Source organism: Saccostrea cucullata, unplaced genomic scaffold (genome assembly GCF_032062105.1).
Source record: "Saccostrea cucullata isolate Sc308-1 unplaced genomic scaffold, CSIRO_AGI_Scuc_v1 ctg281, whole genome shotgun sequence".
Classification (NCBI taxonomy): Eukaryota; Metazoa; Mollusca; class Bivalvia; order Ostreida; family Ostreidae; genus Saccostrea; species Saccostrea cuccullata.
In genome coordinates, this window is record NW_026926059.1 from 635,710 (window position 1) to 658,711 (window position 23,002).

Here is a 23,002-nt window from a genome sequence, read left to right on the forward strand (position 1 = left end):
CCATAGTGATCATGATTTGTAATGAAAACGCTGGCCAGAATCTTAGTCAGCAGTAAAGCTGACGTGTACATAACAATATTTGTTTAATTCATGATGTAATACTTTTCTTATTTATATACAAAATACAACATTCTCTTTAGATCACTTCAATACAACTGTCATTCGCTGTAGAGCTTGTGTATCGATACTGATCAAAGGTGAGAAGGTAGGTTCCTGGGTACTTCTAAAGCTGTAAAGATTTATCTAAAACACAAATGACAATATGCTTTTGATTTTAATTTTAAAAAATGTTTTAGTTATCGTGATTTTCATATATTTTTCTTAAACTTGAACATACTTTCGTAATAAATAATTGTATTTATATACTACTAACAGTATCAGCATGGTGTGGGTTTCAATCAGGTTTAATGGTTTAGCACTGTTTAGTTACTGTAAATCACTTTTTATTCATGAGAACTTTATTTTCGCATAATTATACAACTGTGTACCGTATCTATGCTCATGAAAATTTCATTCTCCCCTACATTTGCATAAGTAAGAATTATATACAACAAAGTTCATAGCTCACATAAATTTTTTCTAGCTAATTTAAAAATGCCAGGGAGCTATATACTAACAGTTAGTATATAGGTCCCTGAAAATACCAAACAGCTATCTCACGAAAACAAGGTCTTGCAAAAATATAGTGATCTACAGTAGTTACTATTAACTAAATATTTTTGAAGACAGATTTTATTAGTTAGAATAATCTAACTGTGTCTCGGTACAAGCCCTCACCACAATTAAACCGGGTCCGTAGGACAATATCATTTTAACGATAGAACATTCTATCTAAGATTTTATTTGTGACCATTTTATTTTATTTTTATTTTACGACATAGTTTGATATGATTCAGGTTTTTATATTCACTTTTCATTGATTGCTTTGCAGCTTGAAGTTTATTTGAATTAAGAAAATGGAGGTTATCAGCATTGTCATATTCATCATAATTGGTTTCTTCATCTGGTATTGTTGTGGAGGATCTTCATCAAAATCTGCCTCCTCCTCCTCTTCCTCGGAGAACAAACTTTACCCAGACCTGAGTAAGATGAAGAGTAACAGCCTATTCAGCATGTTTGGGGGCAGTAATTACTCCAGTTTTGTGGACAGGTTCACCTCATTAGAGGATGTCACTACTGCAGTCAGAAAGGCTGGGCTAGAAAGCTGTGGACTGATATTTGGTGAGTCTTTGGAATAAACAGATATATGCTTTATTTGTTATGTTTTCTTAATCAAAAACTGCATTAAGACTAAGAGTTATCCAGTATTAAGCTAATAAATCTGGTATAAGATTTTATAGATGTTTTTTTTCTTTTTCATTTCTCTTTTGTTGTGTTGTATTTGAAATACATGCACAGTGTCATATATATACATATTGTTAAAAAATGTTAGAAATTAATTGACCTCATTAAACATATAAGTTATAAGAACATTTTGTAGGAATGGATTTTACATCAAGTAATATGTACCAAGGGACTAAGACATTTGGAGGGAAAAGTCTTCACTGTTTAGACCCTAGGGAACCCAACCCCTATCAGAGGGTAGGCAAGACTCGTAGCATATTTAAAACCCTCTCAGAGGGTAGGCAAGATTTATAGCATTAAGACTTAGGTTCTGCTAGCCAATGTGATGCAAACAGTCAAATGTTAGTCATGAGTAATTAAAAATTTTGGGTATTGATCATCTGAAAGGTTTCATATGGAAGAGACTTGTAGCTTTTTCCTGTGAAATTTTGCAATCTCTATCTACCTCAGTCTGTATGCACTGTTTAAATAGTTCTACTAACATGCATAATGAAGAAAACCCTTCCTGAAAAAGTAATAAAAAATCCTCCTTTAAGTGTCTAGGAATATTTTAAGAATTTGATTCCCAGAGGTTTAGTATAATAATCCATGTACGTGTAATAATGATCAATAAATTAATAGAATATACTTGTACGTGTATTTCAAATGCATGCACTACACACAATTGCTTGTCAAATGGGCACCCTCCCATTTCAGCAATTCAAGAGATTGTGACCTTTGTGTACTTGACAGGTATAGATTATACTGCCAGTAATGCCTATCAGGGTCAGAGAACTTTTGGAGGACAGTCCCTCCATTCTATTGGCAAGATGTTTCTTAATCCATACCAACAGGTAGTACTAATCACAATTATAGAGCTTCAATTTGTTATTCTTTATTTTGGGTTTGGTCTGTTACTTTGTTTTAAGATCAGAATTATAAAACTTAACATGAGGCATAAATAATCAATGAAATAAATAGCAGTTAAGTTATTTATAGTTAATAGTATGGCAATAATTTGACGTTTGCTTGAATAGTGGAAAAGCATGTGTAGTTTGCATCACATTTTATGGCTTTAGGGACATTAAAATCTGTTTTTTCTACATTGATTTATTAGTTTAAACAAACTAGAGCTATTTTTATTAGCCAAAGGCCACTTTTCTTCAAGCTAGAGTCATCTTTTTAAAGCAGTGAGGCACTTCTTTTTGATTAGAGTTGTCTCTCTGTACAGAGGGGTGCCTCTTCTCAAGCTAGAGTTATCTGTCTTAGATGATGAGTGCTTCCCCTTAAGCTAGAGTTATCTTTCCTAGTGGATGGTGTTACTAACACTATTACTCCTTAAGCTAGAATTATCTTTCTTAGCAGAGGGTTATGCCTCCTTAAGCTAGTGCTTTTCTTAGTAGATCACTTCTGTTTTTGTTGCTTCCTCCTTTTTACTGCATTTCCCCTTGAATATCATGATTTTAATGTTTGCCAAATGCAGGTCATATATAGTATAGAGGACTCTTCTAATTTTTTTAAAAAGATAACTGCATGTTTAGCATGTGGTTGACTGTTGTAAATGATACAGTGTATTAGTATATAATGTTTTACATTGAATTGTTTTCAGGTGATTTGTATCCTTGGTGAGACACTGGAATCATTTGATGATGACGGTAAAATTCCAGCATTTGGATTCGGTGATGCCTCAACTAAGGATAAAGCTGTATTCCCATTCAGAGCAGAGGTTCTTGTGACTTTTGATAAAATACATGAAATTGATAAAATACAAGAAATAGAATTGTTTTTTTTAATTTTCAGTAATATTTGAATTGTCTGTAAGATATATATTTGAAGTACATGTACAATGTTCTATACCATTCTACTTTATAAGCTTACATCCAATTGCACTCTATTTCTCAAAAATAAATAATTCATCAAAGAACTCCAGCTGACTTTTAGTTTTGATTTACAGGGCTATTGTTACGGTTTCCATGACGTCCTGGAGATGTACAATCAGATAACACCAAACATTCGGCTCAGTGGAGGAACCAACTTTGCTCCCCTTATCTACAAAGCCATAGATATTGTAAAACACGAGAGATCGGTAGGTGTCACACATTCTCGTAATGCTTAAACAGCATGTTATTATTAGATCAATGTTTCATAAAAAATGAATCAGATTTTAGGTTAATGCTTTTAATTATGAGTAAATGATTTCTCTTTCAGTATCACATTCTCGTCATTGTTGCTGATGGACAGGTGACCAATGAGAGAGATACTATAAACGCTATAGTCGAGGCCTCCAGTTGGCCATTGTCAATCATTATGGTTGGAGTGGGAGATGGACCCTGGGATATCATGGAGGATTTTGATGACCGTTTACCCCGAAGGAAATTTGACAATTTTCAGTTTGTAGATTTCCATAAGATTATGACAACAGCCAGAAATCCACAGGCAGCATTTGCTCTTCATGCACTCATGGAGATTCCAGACCAATTCAAGACAATTAAAGACAGGGGCTTACTTAATTTCTAGTCAGAGATTTGTAGCTTATGTCTCGTATGTGTACAGGAGAGGGAGAGTTTAGAAAACAGAGAAAATGTACTTCTTCTTAACCCTAAAATAACGAGATCATGAGAGTTGCATGTTTTCATCTGTGCATGAGAAGATTTAACTTAACATTGATTTTAGATAATGGATCTTTCAGTGAACTTGGAGAAAGGTTATAGTTTCACCTGACAATATTGCAAAAGTTTGTGCATTATTGAGTACCTGATGTATATACCAGTTTAATTAGGATCAGGCTTATGATCCATGAATCTGGAGGGTGTGCTGCCCTGCGGTACATGACAGACATGCAGAAATACTTGCAAAAATACTTCATCAGTTGTTTTGTCTGTTTGGGAGGACTCACCCCTTTTGCAGGTTACAAGTACCTAGAAGAAAGCAGGATTTTAATGTCTATAAGAGGTCACTTTACAATGTAGAGAAGAAAGACCGATGAAGTACATGTATATAAAGAAATACTAGAGATTTTCATTAAAAAATGCAGGTAAAAAGATGTGTTGAAGGTGTAAAATGCCTGAGTGCCCTATATTATTGATTCATTTTATTGTTGATTTTTTTGTTCATGCATCCTCTGTTTTTTTTTTCTTCATTTTTTAAAAAACAGAATACATCATAATACCGGTAAAACCATTCCTTGTTAAAATGGAACAAAGAATATAAGTATTCCTTCCACTTTTATACTATTATACTATTATACTGTAGCACAGCTTTTTGTACAGAGATGTATTTTCAAATAAAAACCAAAGAAAATATGTTCATTTGTTGTACATACTAGTATGGCGAATTAATACTCTGCTATTTGGTATAGCTACAGATGTTAAGTTGAAGCCAGGAAAAAAAAAACAACCAAGAAATGAACTGGGCTTGGAATATCGGTACTCCCATACATATTTTTTATCTTTAGAAAAAAAGAGTATAAAACAATGCATATATCTCATGTTTTGATTTGTTATAATGTAACTCATTTAAATACAGTGTAGGTCAATATAAGTAATCAAATTTCTGTTTTCAAATGGAATAATTTGCAGTTGAATATATTATACACCTATTTACTGGCTATGAGGACAATAGCAAGTTTATCGTTCCCCAAGACAGAAACTATTTCCCGAGGCGCAGCCGAGGGAAATAGTTTGCTGTCGAGGGGGACGATAAACTTGCTATTGTCCGAATAGTCAGTAAATAGGTGTTTTATTATACCGATGCTGACTTAACTTTTGTTAACGTTTGGGAGTCCAGGGTACACACAATTATGATATTCCATATTATACCGATGCTGACTTAACTTTTGTTACGTCATAATACATACGCGTCACAATCCGTATAAAACCAGAAGTTTTCCGAGATGAAAAGTGAGGGAAACAGAATGCTGCCGCTGAATAGTTTGATGACTATTTCACCATGGGCAGATAGCACAAAAACTATTTCACAGTAGGGGCTGTTTGGAAAAGATAGCATGTTTATTCGTCATGTTTTTATATTGAACAAATTCACAGAGGTATAATAAACATGTATATAAAACAATAGCCTTACAATTAGTATGAATTATCATATGTCTTTCAAGATATGATCCAAACAAAGGGTTGGATTTGCAAGTCATTTTAAAGAATTTAATACATGCTGCCATTGCTGAAAGTCTTGTAACATCAGCTTGTTAATCAGTAGCTGCGTCAGTTAAAAAAATATTTTACTTTCAGCATGCTTTTGCAAACTGAATCCCAGGAGAAATGACACTGAGATATACACAGCCAATGACAGGTGCGAATGTATGAGCCAATGGTGGGACCACTTTCTGTAGAAAGAGCAGCCAGATAAAATCTAATTTGATCTAATTGGCTAGAAGATGCAAAAAACTTTCATTAGAAAATTAGAGATACTGTGATCAGTGAGCTTACTATATGATATCCAGCCTCCCATGTGATTATAATGGCAAAGTCCATTTGTTGCCTTGGTAGACCCGAACTAAGAGTCAGATCAAGAAGTAAAATAGGAGGTGCACAATGGCATTATTTAATAAAGAATCTGTTAAAGTCCCATTAAATTTTATTTTGTGATAAAGGAGGAGTTGCGGATTAGTGATGGTTACCCTTAAATATTTAGAAAAAAATGGTAGTGTCAATGTTTTGCTAAAGGAAACTCGAAATATGTCTCTGATCAAAAAGTAAAATAGGAGGTGCATATTGGCATTATGTAAAAAAAATCTATGAATGTTTCATTAAATTTCATCCAGTGGCATATGAGGAGTTGCGGAAAAGAGATACCCTCAAAGCGTAACAGACGAAAGGATGGACGTACAAATAGACGGATGAACGTCCCGATCGCTATATACCCTTCCACTTTTCAAGTGGGGGTATAATAATACCTGCAGTTTGAAGTATAATATGTTTGTTTTTGGATACTCTTCCTCATATTGTGGTTGAATATGACGTATCGGCACTTGTTCAACAAAAGTCATTTAATTTTTTAGCCAAAATACTTTGCCAAACGTTATTATAGCCCCCACTACCGTAATCGGTATGTCCGTCTGTCTGTACGTCCGTCCGCCCGTCTCTCTGTTACGCTTTGGGGTACCCATCTCTTATCCGCAACTCCTTTCATACCACAATATTAAAATTGATGAAACTTCCAAAGGAACTTTGTTGCATATTGCCATTGTGCACCTCCTATTTTACTTTTTGATCCGACATATATTTTGGGTTTTCCACAACAAAACATGGACACTGCCATTATATTCATATGTGAGGCGGGGGTATCATTTAGTGAGCTATTTGCTCACTGTACCTCTACTATTCTGTTGATAAATCTTGCCAAAAAAAACCGTTTAAATTTATGGTACTTTTAACTGATGTATTCATCATTTTACAAAAAAATTAGAGGACATAATTTTGAGAAACAAATCTTTGAAAATGTGGCGGTGAACCTGATTTCCTGGGATTTTTTTCAAAATAAGAAAAGAAAACCTATTTTTGAAGACGATTTGAGTTCGTACTTTTTGCTGGGATGAAGTTGCCGATAGGCACTACCGTAACCACCTCGACGCCTGCTTTGCACGCTCTCACAGAATCTTTTTTATTTAGTGCCATTGTGCTATGAACAACCTAGTGAAAGGAGGAACCCTCTTCACACATCGTGATATCCACTAGCTGACCTGGAACTCATGCAACAAATGGAAGGGACAAGAACCAGATTGACCATCTGATGATTAATGGCATGTGAAGACGCTCTCTATTAGATGTTAAGGTCACGTGAAGTGCAGATGAAGGCAGCGACCACCATCTGGTGACAGCTCTCATTAAGATCAAACTGAAGATTGCCGAGGTAAAGCCTAACTTTCAAGCACGCTTTTACATTCAGAGACTGTGGGACAACAAGGTGAAAGCTGCCTACGTCAGCGATTTAAGGAACCGATTCCAATTTTTGCAAGACATGAAGGTGAGGATACCATTGTAGACAACACATGGAAACAAGTGGTCCAATTGTACGCTGAAAGCAGCAAAGAGAAACTAAGGCTTCGCAAGAGGAACACTAACAAAGACTGTATCCAGCAGGAGACTCTGATTGCTATAGAGAAGAGAAAGGAAATCAGGAAAAAGATGCTGCAGATCAAGTCCCCACGACTGCGTGAGAGGCAAGAGAAGCTATATAGTGAGGCTAACAAGAGAGTCAAGAAACCTGCACGCCGAGACAAGAGAGAAGCCATCGACAAACTTGCAGTAGAAGCAGAGGAAGCGGAAGTAAAGGGAGAGCAAGGGAGAGTATACAAGATCACAAAACGAGTGTTTGGTAAATTTAGAGGAAACACAGAAGGACCTATCAAGAACAAACACGGAGCACTGCTGACAACAGGAAAAGAATAAGAAGAGAGATGGGCTGAACACTTCGGTGAAGTATTTAATCGACCATCTGATGAAACAGTTGTCATACCAGAAGCCATGCAGGATCTGGACATTGACACTGACCCATCAACTAAGGATGAAATAATAGATGTAGTCAAGACCCTTAAGAACGGGCGTGACAATCTTGATGCAGAGCTATTTAAAGCAGACCCTGGAATCGCAGCCACCATCCTCCAACCACTCTTCACAGCTGTGTGGGAAGGAGAGAAAGTACCTGGGGTGATTATCATGATCCCAAAAGAAAGAAACCCTGAGTGCTTGCAACAGTAGGAGGGTAATCACTCTACTATGTGTGCCAAGTAAGATCCTGGTCAAGGTAATCATCAGAAGAATGTCTAATGCTGTTGACTTTGTATTGAGGAAAGAGTAAGCTGGATTTAGGAAACATCGAGGATGTACTGACCAGATCCTTGCACTCCACAACATCATAAGCAGTGCACAGAGTGGTAGAGACAACTGTATGTTAGCTTCCTGGACTATGAAATGGCATTCGATAGCATGCACCTAGAGAGCCTATGCAACATCTTACATCATTATGATATTCCATCCAAACTGGTCCACATAATAAAGAGCTTTTCTAACAACTTTAGATGCTCAGAAGGACACAATGACACCTTTTTTTGATGTTAAAATAGGATTCAGAAAAGGATGCGTAATGTCTGCACTATTATTCAACTTAGTCATCAATTTGGTCATGTGGAGGACATCAGAATACTCTCCAAGGGTAATCCGCTGGAGCATGTTCTCAACATTGGAATATAAACTCTTCACATATTCTGTAAAATATTTTAAGAATATAATTAAAGTGGAAATTTTATTCCAAAAATAATGACATAAAACATATATATCTGGACTTTGCGGATCACCTTGTGCAAATGTTTCGCATAAGTATGTAAAATCAAGCCGAAAATGTGGAATTGCCTGCTCATGTTAAGGTCAATAGCGAAGAACTACGCTAGATGGGTAACTTTTTTACCTGGGTAGCATCATTACACCGGAGGGCGACACAAAGGAGGACTTACACAGCAGACTGGGCAAGGCCAGGAGAGTATTGAGTATTTAGAGAAATGAATAACATTTGGAGGTTTGCAGAGTAAGCTTTATCAGAGCTATCAACTCTTCTATATGGATCGAAATGCTGGAGAATTACAGAGACAGATCTTAGCAAATTACTATCCTTCCACACCACATGCCTCAGTCAAATACTTGGGATTTTCTGGCCCGAGAGGATTACAAATGAAGACCTGCTGAGCAGGTGTAAACAAGAGGACATGAGTACCATCATTATCAAACGCCGATGGAGATGGAGATGGATTGGACATGTTCTGCGAAAAGACCCCCCAGTCAACAACAAGGACGGTACTCCATTGTATCCTAGAGGGCAAAAGAAAGGGGGAGGCTTTAAACATCATGGCGAAGGACAGTTGAAAGCGAGATGAAAGCTATGCATTAGACGTGGGGATCATTGACAAGGCTGGCCCAGGATAGAAAAGAGTGGAGGAGTTTGTTGCTGCCCTACCACAGGGTTTAAAGGACGATGATGATTTTTATGCACCTCCTATTTTACTTTTTGATCGGACACATATTTTGGGCTTCCCAGAGCATACATGAGCTTGGACATTTTTTCTATAATATTGAAGGGCACCCATCTCTTATCCGCAAGTCCTCCTTTACCACTGAATAAAATTTAATGATACTTTCACAGATTCTATTTCGGGTTTCCCAGTGAAAGATATGGACTTTGCCATTATAACCATATGGGAGGCGGGGGTATCATTTAGTGAGCGTATTGCTCACAGTACCTCTAGTTTTTTAGAAGAAAAATGCCGGTTTTTCTCTTTGAGACAAAATAGCTGTGTATTACACTCATCTCCATCATTCCATGTTTCAGTGTAATTTTTTGGGGGGGGGGGGGGGTTAAAATCGGGATAACTATAGTACATAAATTTGTTTCATGAAGACTCACAATTTCGCACGAAAACACCAACCTTTCTATTTACCCTCTCCTTTGAACTGCAGCAGCAAGTCGCACTGGTAAACTGCATAGATCCGTGCAGCAAAAGCCCATAGACTATCTGCGCTGGCCGGATAGTCTAGGTTTACCGAGACAGACTCTTCATAGCCATATGGCAATTGCCACTTTTCTGTACCTGCGCTGGCTATTAGAGGTTGCTGAAGCAGACTACCTACAGCACAACAGAAACACCCCTTGACTTCCTCTATTTGCCGCCCGAGGTTGCCAAAGCAGAGTGCCAAGAGCAGTACAGCAACCCCTCTCGATTACCTGGGCAGACCACCCGAGGAGTCTGAGGAAGACTGGCCAGTGCCCCACGGCAATCGAACCTCGACTACTTATGGGCCGCAAGGGTCGACTAGACAGTGTAGGGCTGTTCGACAACCTCCACTCGACGACTTCACTGGTATTTTAAGTTTCAAAGGCAGATTAGTCATATTCCTTTAGCAGCCGCCACTCGAATACTAGTACTAGAACTGGCCATTCGAACATAGCGAACAAAACTGTTCAAAGTCGTATTGACTACCTGCGTTGACCGTCCGAGAAGGCTTGATCATGCAGATTGTAAAGACTCGTATACAAAACCTCCCCTCGACTACCTGCATTGGCTGTATGAGACAACGAAGATGCCCAAACACCCCAAAGTCATGCGACAGCTACACCTCGACTACCTGCGCTGGCCGCCTTAGGTTGCCGAGACCGATTGTTAAGAGCAGTGTGGCATCCGCCTCTAGCTCGACTACCTTCACTGGCTTTAAACTGCCCAGAGCTCTGTGGCATCTGCCTGTAAATGGCCTTCCGAGACAGATCCCCAGTCACTGCCTAGATCATTACAACAATTGCCATTCGACTGCCTGCGCTGTAAGCTCAAAAAGCTTTGCTGAGATGGAACTGCCAATTTTAAGAACCCTACGACATGCAGCCGCCCCTCGACAATCTGTGCTTGTCGTGAGTTTCCCAAGGCAGAATATAAAATGTTCTAAGGTAGCCATTCCTCGACTATGTGCGGCGGTCATCAGAGTTTTCCAAGGCAGACTGTGAAATGTTCTTAGGCAGCCGCCCTTCAAGCACTGCGTTGGCCGCCCGAGGTACCGAGGAAGATTGACCAGAGCGGTACGGTTACCTTCTTCGTTTGCCTGCGCTGGAAGTCTGAAGTTGCTGGGGGAGATTATGGAGAACCCTAGGGAATCCGCTCGTCTACTAGCTTGATGACGAGACAGACTATCCAGAGCTGTGTGACAACCTCTTGTGTATATCTTGAGATTAAAGGTTGCCACAAAGGGCCTCCGTACAAGAAGGAAGAAAAACACAATGGATGAGTTAAGGAGCTTTCTTACTGAACATCAAACTCTGATCGCAAGTCTGATCGTCACAGGTATACATTATATAAATATCACTACCTCATTTACATGTCTTAATACTTAATTTTGTTGTAACCGACATTTAATTTACGCTTGCTTTGAAGCAAAAAAGAAAAGAACATGAGTGATGCGTATGTCGATCTATGCAATAATTTAAAGAACGCAAACTTATCGAAAAATGAGTGCATATGATTCGAAAAATGGAGCATGAGTTTTGATATATCAAAAATAGAACACCGAAGTCCTCATCGATTTATAACTCAGATGGGTTCAATTAGAGGAACGCATTAAAAAGCTACGGTCTGCCTTTTAAACCAAAAATAACTATTATTAAACGTTTCACCAACGGGTAGCCTACATTGTGTACATCCATTTCTCCGAATTGGCAACGCATGTGACAATGTTTACGGATAACACATTTTGCCGATAATTTTCATTTGTAAAATTGTTTAACGGTAATCTCAGTTTCTATAGGTTTTGCTATAAATCCCTATTTGTTGACTGAAATTACATTTGTTAACCATGTCAGTTAAAAGTTGTTATTCATAATTACACGATTGAAACTAGAGGTACTCTAAAGCACTGAGCTCACTAAATATGATACCCTCCGTCTCAAATAATGGCAAAGTCCATGTTTTGCTGTCGGAGACCCGAAATAAGTGTCAGACCAAAAAGTAAAATAGGAGGTGCACAATGGTATTACATCAAAAGAATCCTTTTACAGTAAATATATTCAGTGGTATAGGAGGAGTTGCGGATATTAAAGAGGTGGGATGAGGTGCGCATTCAATATTATAGAAAGAATGGCAATGTCATTGTTTTCCTATATAAAGGAACCCATTAAATGTATGTCAAATCGAAAAGGAAAAGGACACAATGTAGCAAAGATTCTATGAAACTTCAAAGTCTTACTGAGATGGGTAACACAAAGCACAACACGGTGGCTCAGTCGGTAGAACGCTCGCTCCGTGGTCGGGAGGTCGTGAGTTCGTATCTCGGCCGCGACTGACCCAGTTGATAAAATGGGTAGCAACTGTTCCTTCGTCATGCGCTCGGCACTTTGAAGTGAAAGTTGCGGGTCCTTCGGATGAGACCTTAAAAACCGAGGCCCCGTGTCAGCATTATAAAGATCCCTCACTGCTCAATGACCCTGAGTGCCGAGTAAAGGTCAAAATTTGAAGCCCTTCACCGGCATACGGTGGCGTCTCCATATAAGTGAAAAATTCTCGAGAGGGACGTTAAACAATGTACAATCAATCAATCAATCAAAAGACAACAAACGGGCGGAAGGACATCCCGATCTCCATATACTAGTACCTCCCACCTGTCAATGGCGGCGGGGGTGGAGGTGGGTGAGGGTGTTTTGTAAGTTGTCCTTTAGAGGCAAGAAAACAGTGAGGGCCCCCCTCTCACCATTACGTGCAAACTCTAGACAAAGTACCAGTATAATGCTACGACAAATGAAGAACTAACGTTAGATAGAAGAGAAAGTAGTAGTCCAGGATGTCCGATTCGAAAAACGATCGGAATTGTAAGTGGGATAGTTTTGTGGTAGCCTTATACCCATTAGATTCTGTCTTTTGTCTTCAAAACGTTCTACTGAAAATTAAAGCTTGTAGGACGTCTCATTTTTCTTTTTTATTTAAATTCTGTTTTTTTCATCTGAGACATTATTTTTCCTGTTTAGGGGTGACGTTGTATTTGTTTCGACTGTGGGCGGCAGGTGGGAAATGTTACAGTAAAGCTCGCCTTGATGGGAAGACGGTTATCATCACAGGATGTAACACGGGGATAGGGAAGGAGACCGCTATCGATTTAGCAGGCAGAGGTATGTGACTGGATTTCATTAAAAAAAAAAAAAAAACGATCCTGAGTTTGATTCAGGAAATTTTTTTTTTTTTTTTGCATTTTTGCATGGAAGAGAGAGAGAAAAAGTTTTGAAAGAGGAAGTCTTTCTTTGTGTGTCTGTTGAAAAAAAAAACTAGAAAAATACAGTAAATTCATAAGGTTTTATCTATGAATGTTTGAAAATCAATAATATTCCGATTTAGGAGCCAGGGTGATCATGGCGTGTCGTGACCGGAGTCGCGGAGAGAAGGCGTTAGCTGACGTTATAGAAAGGACCGGAAGCAAACAAGTCCTCCTGAAGATTCTTGATCTGGCCTCACTGGATTCCGTGCGAAAATTTGCTGAGGACATCAACAAAACGGAACCAAGGCTGGATATTTTAATAAACAATGCAGGTCGTATTCTCAGTTTTCAAAACAAGGTACTATATAGATGTGATCGAAGCATCTTTGCTAGGACATCTGTATTGTTTTGTTCCGAATAATCAAACCAATAAACTTCAATTTATTTAAATTTTTTTTTCAAAATAGATTTACAAAGTCTACAAAATATGTTGTTAAAGTTTTATTGCCGAAAAATCTCTTTAAGGATTTCATATTTTACCAAATAATTTCTCTACAATGCTCAAAAATTAATATAATGACTGATTTAACCATATTTAAAAATAAAATACATGTAATTTCTTTGAAATGTAAGGAATCAATGCGTTCCATTTAGCGTAGGAGAACAAAACAACTTATTAGTAGCAAAACAACAACAACAACAAAATCCGACAATAATACAACTCAGAAAGGTCATCAATACGATCGACCCCTAAAAATTTCAGAGGTAAGATAGATGCCAAGAAAACGTAGGCATCGTCTGTCAGGGACAATTTTTAGTGTGAGGCGGGCTGCTCTCTGTCGAGTTAATGATTTGGGACTAGTTTAGGGTCGGCGTTTTGTGGATTCTATGGTCATTGTGGTGTAGCCGTTTGTAGAGGATCCCGATAGGTACCTGATCCTCTCTCTGTAATTTCTGGGGCTCCTTGTTTTTTGCCATGATTACAACTTTGAATTATTTGTAGATTTTTGATATCCATCACTAATCTTATCTTCATATTTTTAATTCAGTGGACATTTGAATTTGATTGTTGTTCCTTATCGTCATGTTTCGTCTATAGGAGTGATGATTTGTCCATACATGAAGACTGCTGATGGGTTTGAAATGCAGTTTGGAACAAATCATCTCGGTCATTTTCTGCTGACCAATCTTCTATTGGATAAAATAAAGAAATCCGCCCCAGCAAGGATTGTCAACGTGTCCTCTCTGGCACACATTTGTAAGTGCTACCGCTACTGTGCATTTGTTTTCAGGACCAGTATTGAAATAAATGTCTACTTCCATTTTTTAAATGTATTAAGTTAATATTTTTATTCAGTTTAATATTATTTTTTTTTGTTATCTGCACTAAGAGTTAAGGCTAGTTCCTTAAACTCAAGGAAGTCGTATAGTGCAAGTACCAGTCATGAACAGATGTTTTTAATTGTGGATATCAGTATAAATATCTATTTTTCTTTTATTCTTCCATCTGTCTATAGTCACGGACAAAATAAATTTCGATGACATCAATAGTGAAAAGAGCTACAGTCGAGTTCAGGCGTACGCACAGAGCAAACTGGCTAACATATTGTTTTCTAGAGAGCTCAGTAAAAGACTCAAAGGTAAATTACAGAATATAGGATGAAATGGAAAGATTAGTCTCAATAAAATGCTTCATCCAGTAAGTGTTCTATATAGCTATACCCACGAATCGAAGATTCACAGGGATATTCATAACAACTTAAAATTCTCTTGATTCCCATTGCATACTTGAGATCTTGTTCATTTTTAGTTTTCGTTTTTGATATTCTGCATTTGTCACTCATGTCGTTACTGAATTAATCATTAGGTCAAAAGAATTGAAAAATAACACTTTTTTTTTGAGACATTGCATACATTGACGTAAGATACTAGTAGCTTTATGCACGCTTCATCTCCTTTCAGGGACAGGCGTGACGGTCAACTCTCTGCACCCCGGGTCAGTGGTGACAGAGTTACAAAGATACGTCCCCGGATATAAGATTATATGGCCACTCATTACCCTGATTTTCAAAACTCCAAGGGAAGGTGCACAGACTAACATTTACTGCGCTGTTGACGAAAGTCTGGATAACGTCACTGGAAAATATTTCAGGTACTAAAAAATTGTCAAATCTCATTTGATAGTCCTGATCGTATTTGAAGAAATTGTGAGCAATATGAATAAATTGTGTGACATATAATTTTGGTTTCCCATAGTAAAACATGGACACTGCCATTCTTTCTATAATATTGAAGGTTGCCAATCTCTAAATAAGACTCTTATACAGTTGTACACAACTCCTCGTATACCACTGAATAAAATTTAATAATACTTTCACATATTCTTTATTACATAAAGCAAGTGTGCACCTTATATTTTACTATTTGATCTGACACTTATTTCGGGTCTTTCAGAGCAAAACACGGACTTTGCCATTACCATCACATGTGAGTCCGTGAGGGGGGAGTGGGGTATCAATGAGTGAGATCAGTGCTCTCAGTACCTTTAATTTGTACTGCGTCAGTTCCTGTTGTCCTTAGATCAGATGTGGTCTAGTGGTTAGGATTTCTGGTTTTAATAAAAGATAAAAAAAAAAAAAAAAGGATTTCTGGTTTTCACCCAGACGGCCCGAGTTCGATTCCCGGCATCAGAACGACACTTTTTTTCACGGGTGCTAATTTTATTCCCCCCGCTTGAAAATTAATGGGAGGGTGTATAGTGATCGGTATGTCCGTCCGTCTGTACGTCCTTTCATGTTACGCTTTGGGGTACCCATCTCTTATCCGCAACTCCTCTGATACCACTGAAAGAAATTTAATGAGATTTTCACAGAATCTTTAATGTACATAGTGCCAATTTGACCTTGTATTTTACTTAATGATCCGACATATATTTTGGGTTTCCCATAGCAAAATTTGGTCACTGCCATTCTTTCTTCAATATTGAAGGGTACTTATATCTTCTATCCACAACTCCTCTAATCCGCAACTCCTCGTATATCACTGAATAAAACTTAATGATACTTTCACAGATTCTTTTTAAATACATTATACCATTGTGCATCTCTTATTTTACTTTTTGAGCTTGAGATAAAAGATACCGCAGAGTCTGACACTTCTATTCCATATATGGATATTTTACTTGAAAAAGATGTTATGGTAATCTAACAACCAAGCTTTATGATAAACGTAATGACGTTAACTTTTTAATCGTCAACTTCCCTTACTTATGCAGCAATATACCTTCATCACTGCATACGGGGTTTATACTAGTATATCAGTTATCAATTCGATACGCAAGAGCATGCTCTAAGTATGTACAATTTCTTAAACGAGGTTTATTATTGACAAACAAGTTGATGAAACAAGAATTTCAGCAATCTTGTTTAAAGTCATTATTTCTTAAGTTCTTCTATGGTTGATACAATGATCAGTAAATACAATTTGAGATTAAGTCAAATGCTGACTTACATTTTTAATACTAATTCTAAGCTATTATTTACACACTGAATTGACGACGAATTTTCCAAACATTTCCCGATCATGACAAGAAGCACACAGCGGGTGTGACCGGTCAGCAGGATATGCTCACTCCTCCATAGCATGTGATCCAACATCTGATGTTATAGAGGTCCGTGTTTGCTTTGCCCCTGTTTTATACTGTTTAATGACCTTTTGAGCTTGAATACTGTTCGTTATCACATATTTTTCATCTGACACTTATTTCGTGTTTCCCTGAGGAAAACATAGACTTTTGTCATTATAATCATATGTGAGGCCGGGAAGGGGAGGGTATCATCGAGTGAGGTCAGTGCTCTCAGTACCTTTAGTTTGTACTGCGTCAGTTCAGCGCTTCGTAAGAGATCCGATGTGGTCTAGTGGTTAGGATTTCTGGTTTTCACCCAGACGGCCCGGGTTCGATTCCCGGCATCGGAACGAAATATTTTTCCACGGGTGCTTATTTTATTCCATCCGCTTGAAAAGTGGGAGGATGTGTAGTGATCGGAATGTCCGTCCGTCCGTCTGTACGTCCTTTCTTGTTACGCTTTTATCCGCAACTCTTCTTATACCACTGAATGAAATTTAATGAGCTTTTCACAGGATCTTTGTTATATAGTGCCATTGTATTTTACTATTTGATCCGACATACAATGTATATGTTGGGTTTCCCATAGCAAAACATGGACACTGCCATTCTTTCAATAATATTGAAAGGATCCATCTTTTTATCCACAACTTTTGTATACCTTTGAATAAAATTTAAAGATACTTTCAAATTAGATTCTATATTGTAGTATATCATTATGCACCGTCTATTTTACTTTTTGATTTGGAACTTATGTCGAGTCTCCCAGAGCAAAACTTGAACTTTGCAATTATGATCATATGAGAGGCGGGATTATCAATCAGTGAGCTCATTTCTCACAGTTCATCTAGTTTTTATTAGAGACAACTTTACCTAAATAAAGCGTTCTTTTCTATTAAGAACTTTTTCTAAGAACTCTTCATACATTTCACGCAGTAGACAAATCTAGTTTAGGGTCCATGTTTTTCATATTTATATCTCTCTTTAAATACATAAATATTATTTCCAAAGTCTTTCTACAACGGATAAAATATCTTATAGATTTACCACTTATGTGCCATATTACTGTCTATTTTGATATAAAGTTTATCAAGATAAATATCATCTTTTCAAATAAAATCTGTGATGCTCGTATTTTAAGAATACTGTAATGTTTATTTCAGTGACTGCGCTGTGAAGGAGGAATCAAAGGCAGCTCAAGATGACGAGGCAGCGAGGAAACTGTGGGAAGTATCCGCTCAATTGGTCGGACTCAAAGAATGACACACTGAAACAGGACAGGGCAAATGAAAATCTGACTTACGTCTGGACAATAAGAACATTTATATACATATGGACGAAAATGTCAGTGATTAAGGCCTGGGCAATCCGGGCATAGACATAGAAATGGACAAACAAGACTTTGACAAAGTTAAAGATAGATATATGGGTAATCAAGACACTGATATAATTTATGGACAAGCAAGACAATGACATATGTAGAGACAACAGGCACCTGACGTTACTTATTTTTTTTTTTTTTAAATAACAAGATGTGTTTGTGAAACACTGATGCCCCATATGGCAACATAGCAAAGATTAATCTTTTCTTAAACGCAAATTTAATTACCGGTAATTGGTACCAAAAGTAGGGTATTCTCATTGGAAAACAATTGTGAAATTTGAAAGTTAGCCAAGTCAATAAGTACAAAAATCTCCAAGGTCAGGGTCAAAAGGTTAATGTTATTGGTATCAAATGAAAGGTCTTGCCACATAGAATACTTATGTAGAGTATGGAAGCCCTAGCCCTAACCGTTCAGAAGTAATGGCCAAGGTTATTTTTTTTTAAGGGGGGACCTATGTCGTTCTACGTCAAAGCAGCGTTATGTGACGTTTGCTGATATTAGAAATCTCTTCCTTTGGTTGGTAAATCATAGCAATTTTAGTTGTGAAAAAATACCTCGAAAATATGCTGATATATGTGCATAAAGGTAGGATATAAATCAAGACAACAAAGAAAGCGGCTTAAATCAGGGAAATATGTGTAATTTTATGTTTACCATTAATTGTTTTTTTTTCTTGATAAAACTTAGAAAAAAATTAAGAAATATACTTGTACCTATATTTGCTTATTGATTAGTACATTTAGATTTAAATTGTATAAAGTCATTCCTAGGTTAATTCTTAAAGGTTTTGGTTGTTGTCGGGGTAGAGCGGGGGTGGGGTGGTTATTGGAATCAAAAAAGAAAAGATTAGATCAGTGTAAAGTGTTACTAATCAAAACAAAATACTTGTTTTCCGCAAAATAATTTTATATGCAGATGTTTTCCAGTGCTTACTTACCTTTGTCTTAGTGCAGAAAGGTCAATATTTATGACACAAGAGTACGAAAATAAAAGAAAACTTCATATTTCTCGTTTATTTTATCATAAAGGTATACTTTTTTCTTTATTAGAATAAAAAGATAATTCATTTCTTTCAAAAAATATGAATTACAACATTTTCACACAAAGACTTTTTAAGATATTACCTTTTATGCATGTCGGAATTGTAAAAAGTACGACAAGAAAAATGGGGTAATACTTACTTTGTGCTCCATTATTTTTTTCATGCGAGATGAATTGCAATGATTTTACCTTCATTTTAAAGATACAAGTCAAATAATTCAAATACTTGTTGATTTTGAATGTGATTTGACATTTTTGATTCTTTTTAGCGCATATTGGGGTAGAACAATAATTTCTGAAAATAATCTTTTTTTTAGCATTTCACAGTTTTTGCACGTGCTCCTGTGTAAAAATAAGCATATAAAGGTATTGTTTTTAATACCTAAAAATTAGGAGCAAGTGGCCATGAAAGAAATGTCAAAGTTTTGAAAATATCACACAAAGACTTTTTGGACATAGGTTCCCCCTTAAAGTAGGTCAAACTCCAAGGTTAAAGTCAAAGGGTCAAAGTTCTTGTTATCAAATGAAAGGTCTTGTCACAAGAATTAAATATGTAAAGTATGAAAGCTCTAGCTCTAACCCTTTAAAAGTTATGGTCAATGTTTGCTTTTTTAAAGTAGGTTAGTCTCAAAGGTCAAGGTCAAAGGGTCAAAGTTCTTGGTATCCAATGAAGGGACTTCTCACAAGGATTACACATATGAAGTAGGAAAGCCCTCTCCCTTACCGTTCAAAAGTTATGGCCTAGGTTAAAGTTTTTTCACAAGTACAAAAAATCTACAAGGTCAAGGTCAAAGGGTCAAGGTTGTTGGTATCCAATGAAAGGTCTTTCAACAAAGATTACATATTTGAAGTATAAATGTCCTGGTATCTACTATTCAAAAGATATGGCAAAAGTAAAAGTTTAAAATTTTCATGTAAAAGTGGGTCAAATTCAAAGGTCACGGTGAAAAAGTCAAACTTGGTGGTAACCAAAGAAAGGTCTTGTCACAAGAAATACAAATGTAAAATATGAAAGTCATAGCTCCACTAAATCAAAAGTTATGGGCAAGGTTAAAGTTTTTGCGGACAAACAGACAAACAGAGAGACAGACAGACAGATGGACAGACACGACAAAAACTTTATACCCCCGAAACTTAAAAACGAAAATATACCCCTACATAATAATACACTGTGTTATAAGGTAGGGGTATATTTTTATTAAAAGAAAAATAAGTAATGTCAGGTGCCTATGGTATAGACAAACAAAGCATTGACATAGATCAGGACAAACAGGAAGCTGACATAAGACTATACAAACTAGACACAGACATAGATTTAAACAAGCAAGGCACTGACCATCGTCAGATACCCATGGTGATAAGTAAAGAAGAGATCAATCATCCGTGGGTTTTCGACGATGGGCACTGACATAGGTAAAGACAAACAGGAAACCGACATAGGTCCAGACAAACTAGACAGAGACATGGATAAAGTCAAAAAGACACTGACATCTCTAGACAAACTAGACAGACATGGGTAAAGTTAAAAAGACACTGACATCTCTAGACAAACTAGACAGACATGGGTAAAGTCAAAAAGACACTGACATCTCTAGACAAACTAGACACAAGCATAGGTATGGATGAACAAGGCACCCAAACAAGACCTGACAAAGATCTTGACAATACGACATGAGCAAATAGATCTACTGTTAATAATCTATGCAAAACGTATGCAGTATTATCACGCATAATTTTATTAACATTTATAAACCTTTGTACATATTTTTTCGAGTGTTTACCTTTATAACATAGTGTTTTCTTTTTTTGTCTGACACATGTATTACTGGTTAATTTATTAAACTCTTGTACTTTGTAAAGAGGCAAAATCAAAACAACGAGATTACTTACCTGTATATCAAATGCTGATATTATTAAATTAAAAAAACCATCATGATTTTGTGTTTAATATAATTATCTACAGAATTAGAAGCTTTGATGTCCCATCTCTATGTCAAAAACCATAAACAAAAGGTGTCCCTCATGCGAGCATAGAATTTATGTTTGGAATTTACTTAGAGGAAATGCTTAAAACGCATTTTCTATAAGCACCAAAAAATCTTGGAAACGACACATGTCTCTTGTCTCCTCCTATACCACTTAAAAAATATTATCTCGCTTACTCTTTATTACATTACATTGTGCACCTCCTATTTTACTTTTTTATTTGACACTTTTTTTCGGGTCTCCCAGAGAAAAAAAAGGACTTTCCCATTATAATCATTTGGGAGGTTGGGTATCATCTTAGTGAGCTCGGTGCTCACAGTACCACTAGTATCCTGTTTACATTCGCCCATTCTAGTTGATTACTTAGTGTTCCTGTATATGGATTTTCCGTCTGTTCATTCCCCATGATGTCCCCAATTGAAAAGTGGTGAAATGTGGGAGGGTATATGGTGATCGGGATGCCTGTACGCCCGTCCGTAAGTCTAATATTCTTTGGGGTACCCATCTCTTATCCGCAACTCCTCTTATACCTCTGAATGAAATTTAATGAAACGTTCACAGAATTTTAACATAGTGCCATTGTGACATCCTATATTTGTATAGGATTTTATTTTATTTGATATATATATATATATGTATTTTATTATTTGATTTGATACCTATAGCGAAACACTGCCATTCTCTCTTTAATTACGAAGGGTCCGCGATTTCTCCTATAACATTGTAAACAATGTCTTATGAATAAAATTAAATGATACTGTCACAGAAGTGCCATTGTGCCTCTTCTATTTAACATTATGGTCTGACACTTATTTCTGGTCTCCCCGTATAAAACATGGACTTTAATTTGTCATTATAATCATATGTGAGACCAGGTGGGGCAAGGAGTATGAAATTGAGAGAGCTCAATGATCACAGTGCCTGTAGTTTGCACCGTAAACCTGTTAGATCTCAGTTATGCAAGATCCGATGTGGTCTAGTGGTTAGGATTTCTGGTTTTCACCCAGACGGCCCGGGTTCGATTCCCGGCATCGGAATGACATTTTGTTTCTCTGGTGTTATCTTTTTTCCTGTTTGAAAAGTGGGTTAGTGTTTAGTGATTGGCATGACCGTCGGTCCGTCTGTCAGTCCACGTGCGCCTTGGTTTTTGACACCCCATGTCAGAAAAAAACAAATAAAATCAGGAGTCCGAAAATTAATTATTCAGGTCAAAATTTGTGATTTCCGGCAATATCTGTAAATATTTGTATAATATTTCATTATTGGAATAGTTTCAGTATTTAATACCTTGATTTTGGTGAAGAAAATAACTTTCTTTATGAAAAATAGATAAATGAAATCATATCTTTTGAATTACGTCATTCTTATTACTATAAAATATGTGTTTTATTTTTTCTGACTTGTGTGTTTTTTGCGAATAGGTAGCTAGGTTTTTAAAAAAGATGGGTGGACGCTAAACAGAGAAAAAACTTGGAATGGCCTTATATGTATTTTACTATTTGAAATGACATATATTTGGGGTTTCATATAACAAAACACGGACACTGCCATTCTCTCTATTATATTGAAGGGTACCCATCTCTTACCCGCAAGTTCTCCGATATCACAGAATAACATTAAATGATACTTGCCATGCACTGGCAAACTGAAAGGGGGGGCTAATCGAAAGTGGGTGGAGGCGGGGGGGGGGCTAAACCAGCAAAAAAGGTAAACCCCCATTTTCAATGCCTATATAATGTATATTTTTGCTAAGCCCTCCCCTGCCCCCCCCCCCGCCCCAAAGTTCCGACGACTATGTTGCCATTATAATCATATCTGAGACCGGGAGGGGCGGGTATCATTGAGTGAGCTCATTGCTCACAGTGCCTATGCCGTGTACCGTAAACTCGTTAGTTCATGGTTTTGTAAGACTC

General features: G+C 37.0%; 1 protein-coding gene and 2 non-coding genes across 3 annotated transcripts; all 3 read left to right on the forward strand.

Annotated features, from left to right (window-relative positions):
* Positions 1–44: 44 nt before the first annotated feature.
* Positions 45–18,193, forward strand: LOC134270550 (retinol dehydrogenase 12-like). The gene is made up of 13 exons (XM_062752793.1): positions 45–205; positions 932–1,221; positions 2,077–2,177; positions 2,933–3,049; positions 3,278–3,409; positions 3,532–3,800; positions 5,183–5,191; positions 12,809–12,969; positions 13,193–13,384; positions 14,152–14,310; positions 14,570–14,692; positions 15,015–15,204; positions 17,841–18,193. The coding sequence occupies exons 2-13, from the start codon at positions 957–959 to the stop codon at positions 17,938–17,940; spliced, it is 1,818 nt and encodes a 605-aa protein (XP_062608777.1). The 5' UTR covers positions 45–205; positions 932–956; the 3' UTR covers positions 17,941–18,193.
* On the forward strand, positions 16,956–17,027 carry Trnae-uuc (transfer RNA glutamic acid (anticodon UUC)). Its single transcript has one exon. It is a non-coding gene; the product is annotated as a tRNA-Glu (tRNA).
* Positions 18,194–22,054: 3,861 nt separating the features above from the next.
* Positions 22,055–22,126, forward strand: Trnae-uuc (transfer RNA glutamic acid (anticodon UUC)). Its single transcript has one exon. It is a non-coding gene; the product is annotated as a tRNA-Glu (tRNA).
* The last annotated feature ends 876 nt before the right edge of the window (positions 22,127–23,002 follow it).

Bases quoted from the DNA above. Each gene is read 5' to 3' on its own strand.
- LOC134270550 (XM_062752793.1), top strand. From the start codon at position 957: ATGGAGGTTATCAGCATTGTCATATTCATCATAATTGGTTTCTTCATC. The intron at 2,178-2,932 runs GTAGTACTAATC...AATTGTTTTCAG, and splicing joins TTCTTAATCCATACCAACAG to GTGATTTGTATCCTTGGTGA. The intron at 14,693-15,014 runs GTAAATTACAGA...ATCTCCTTTCAG, and splicing joins GCTCAGTAAAAGACTCAAAG to GGACAGGCGTGACGGTCAAC.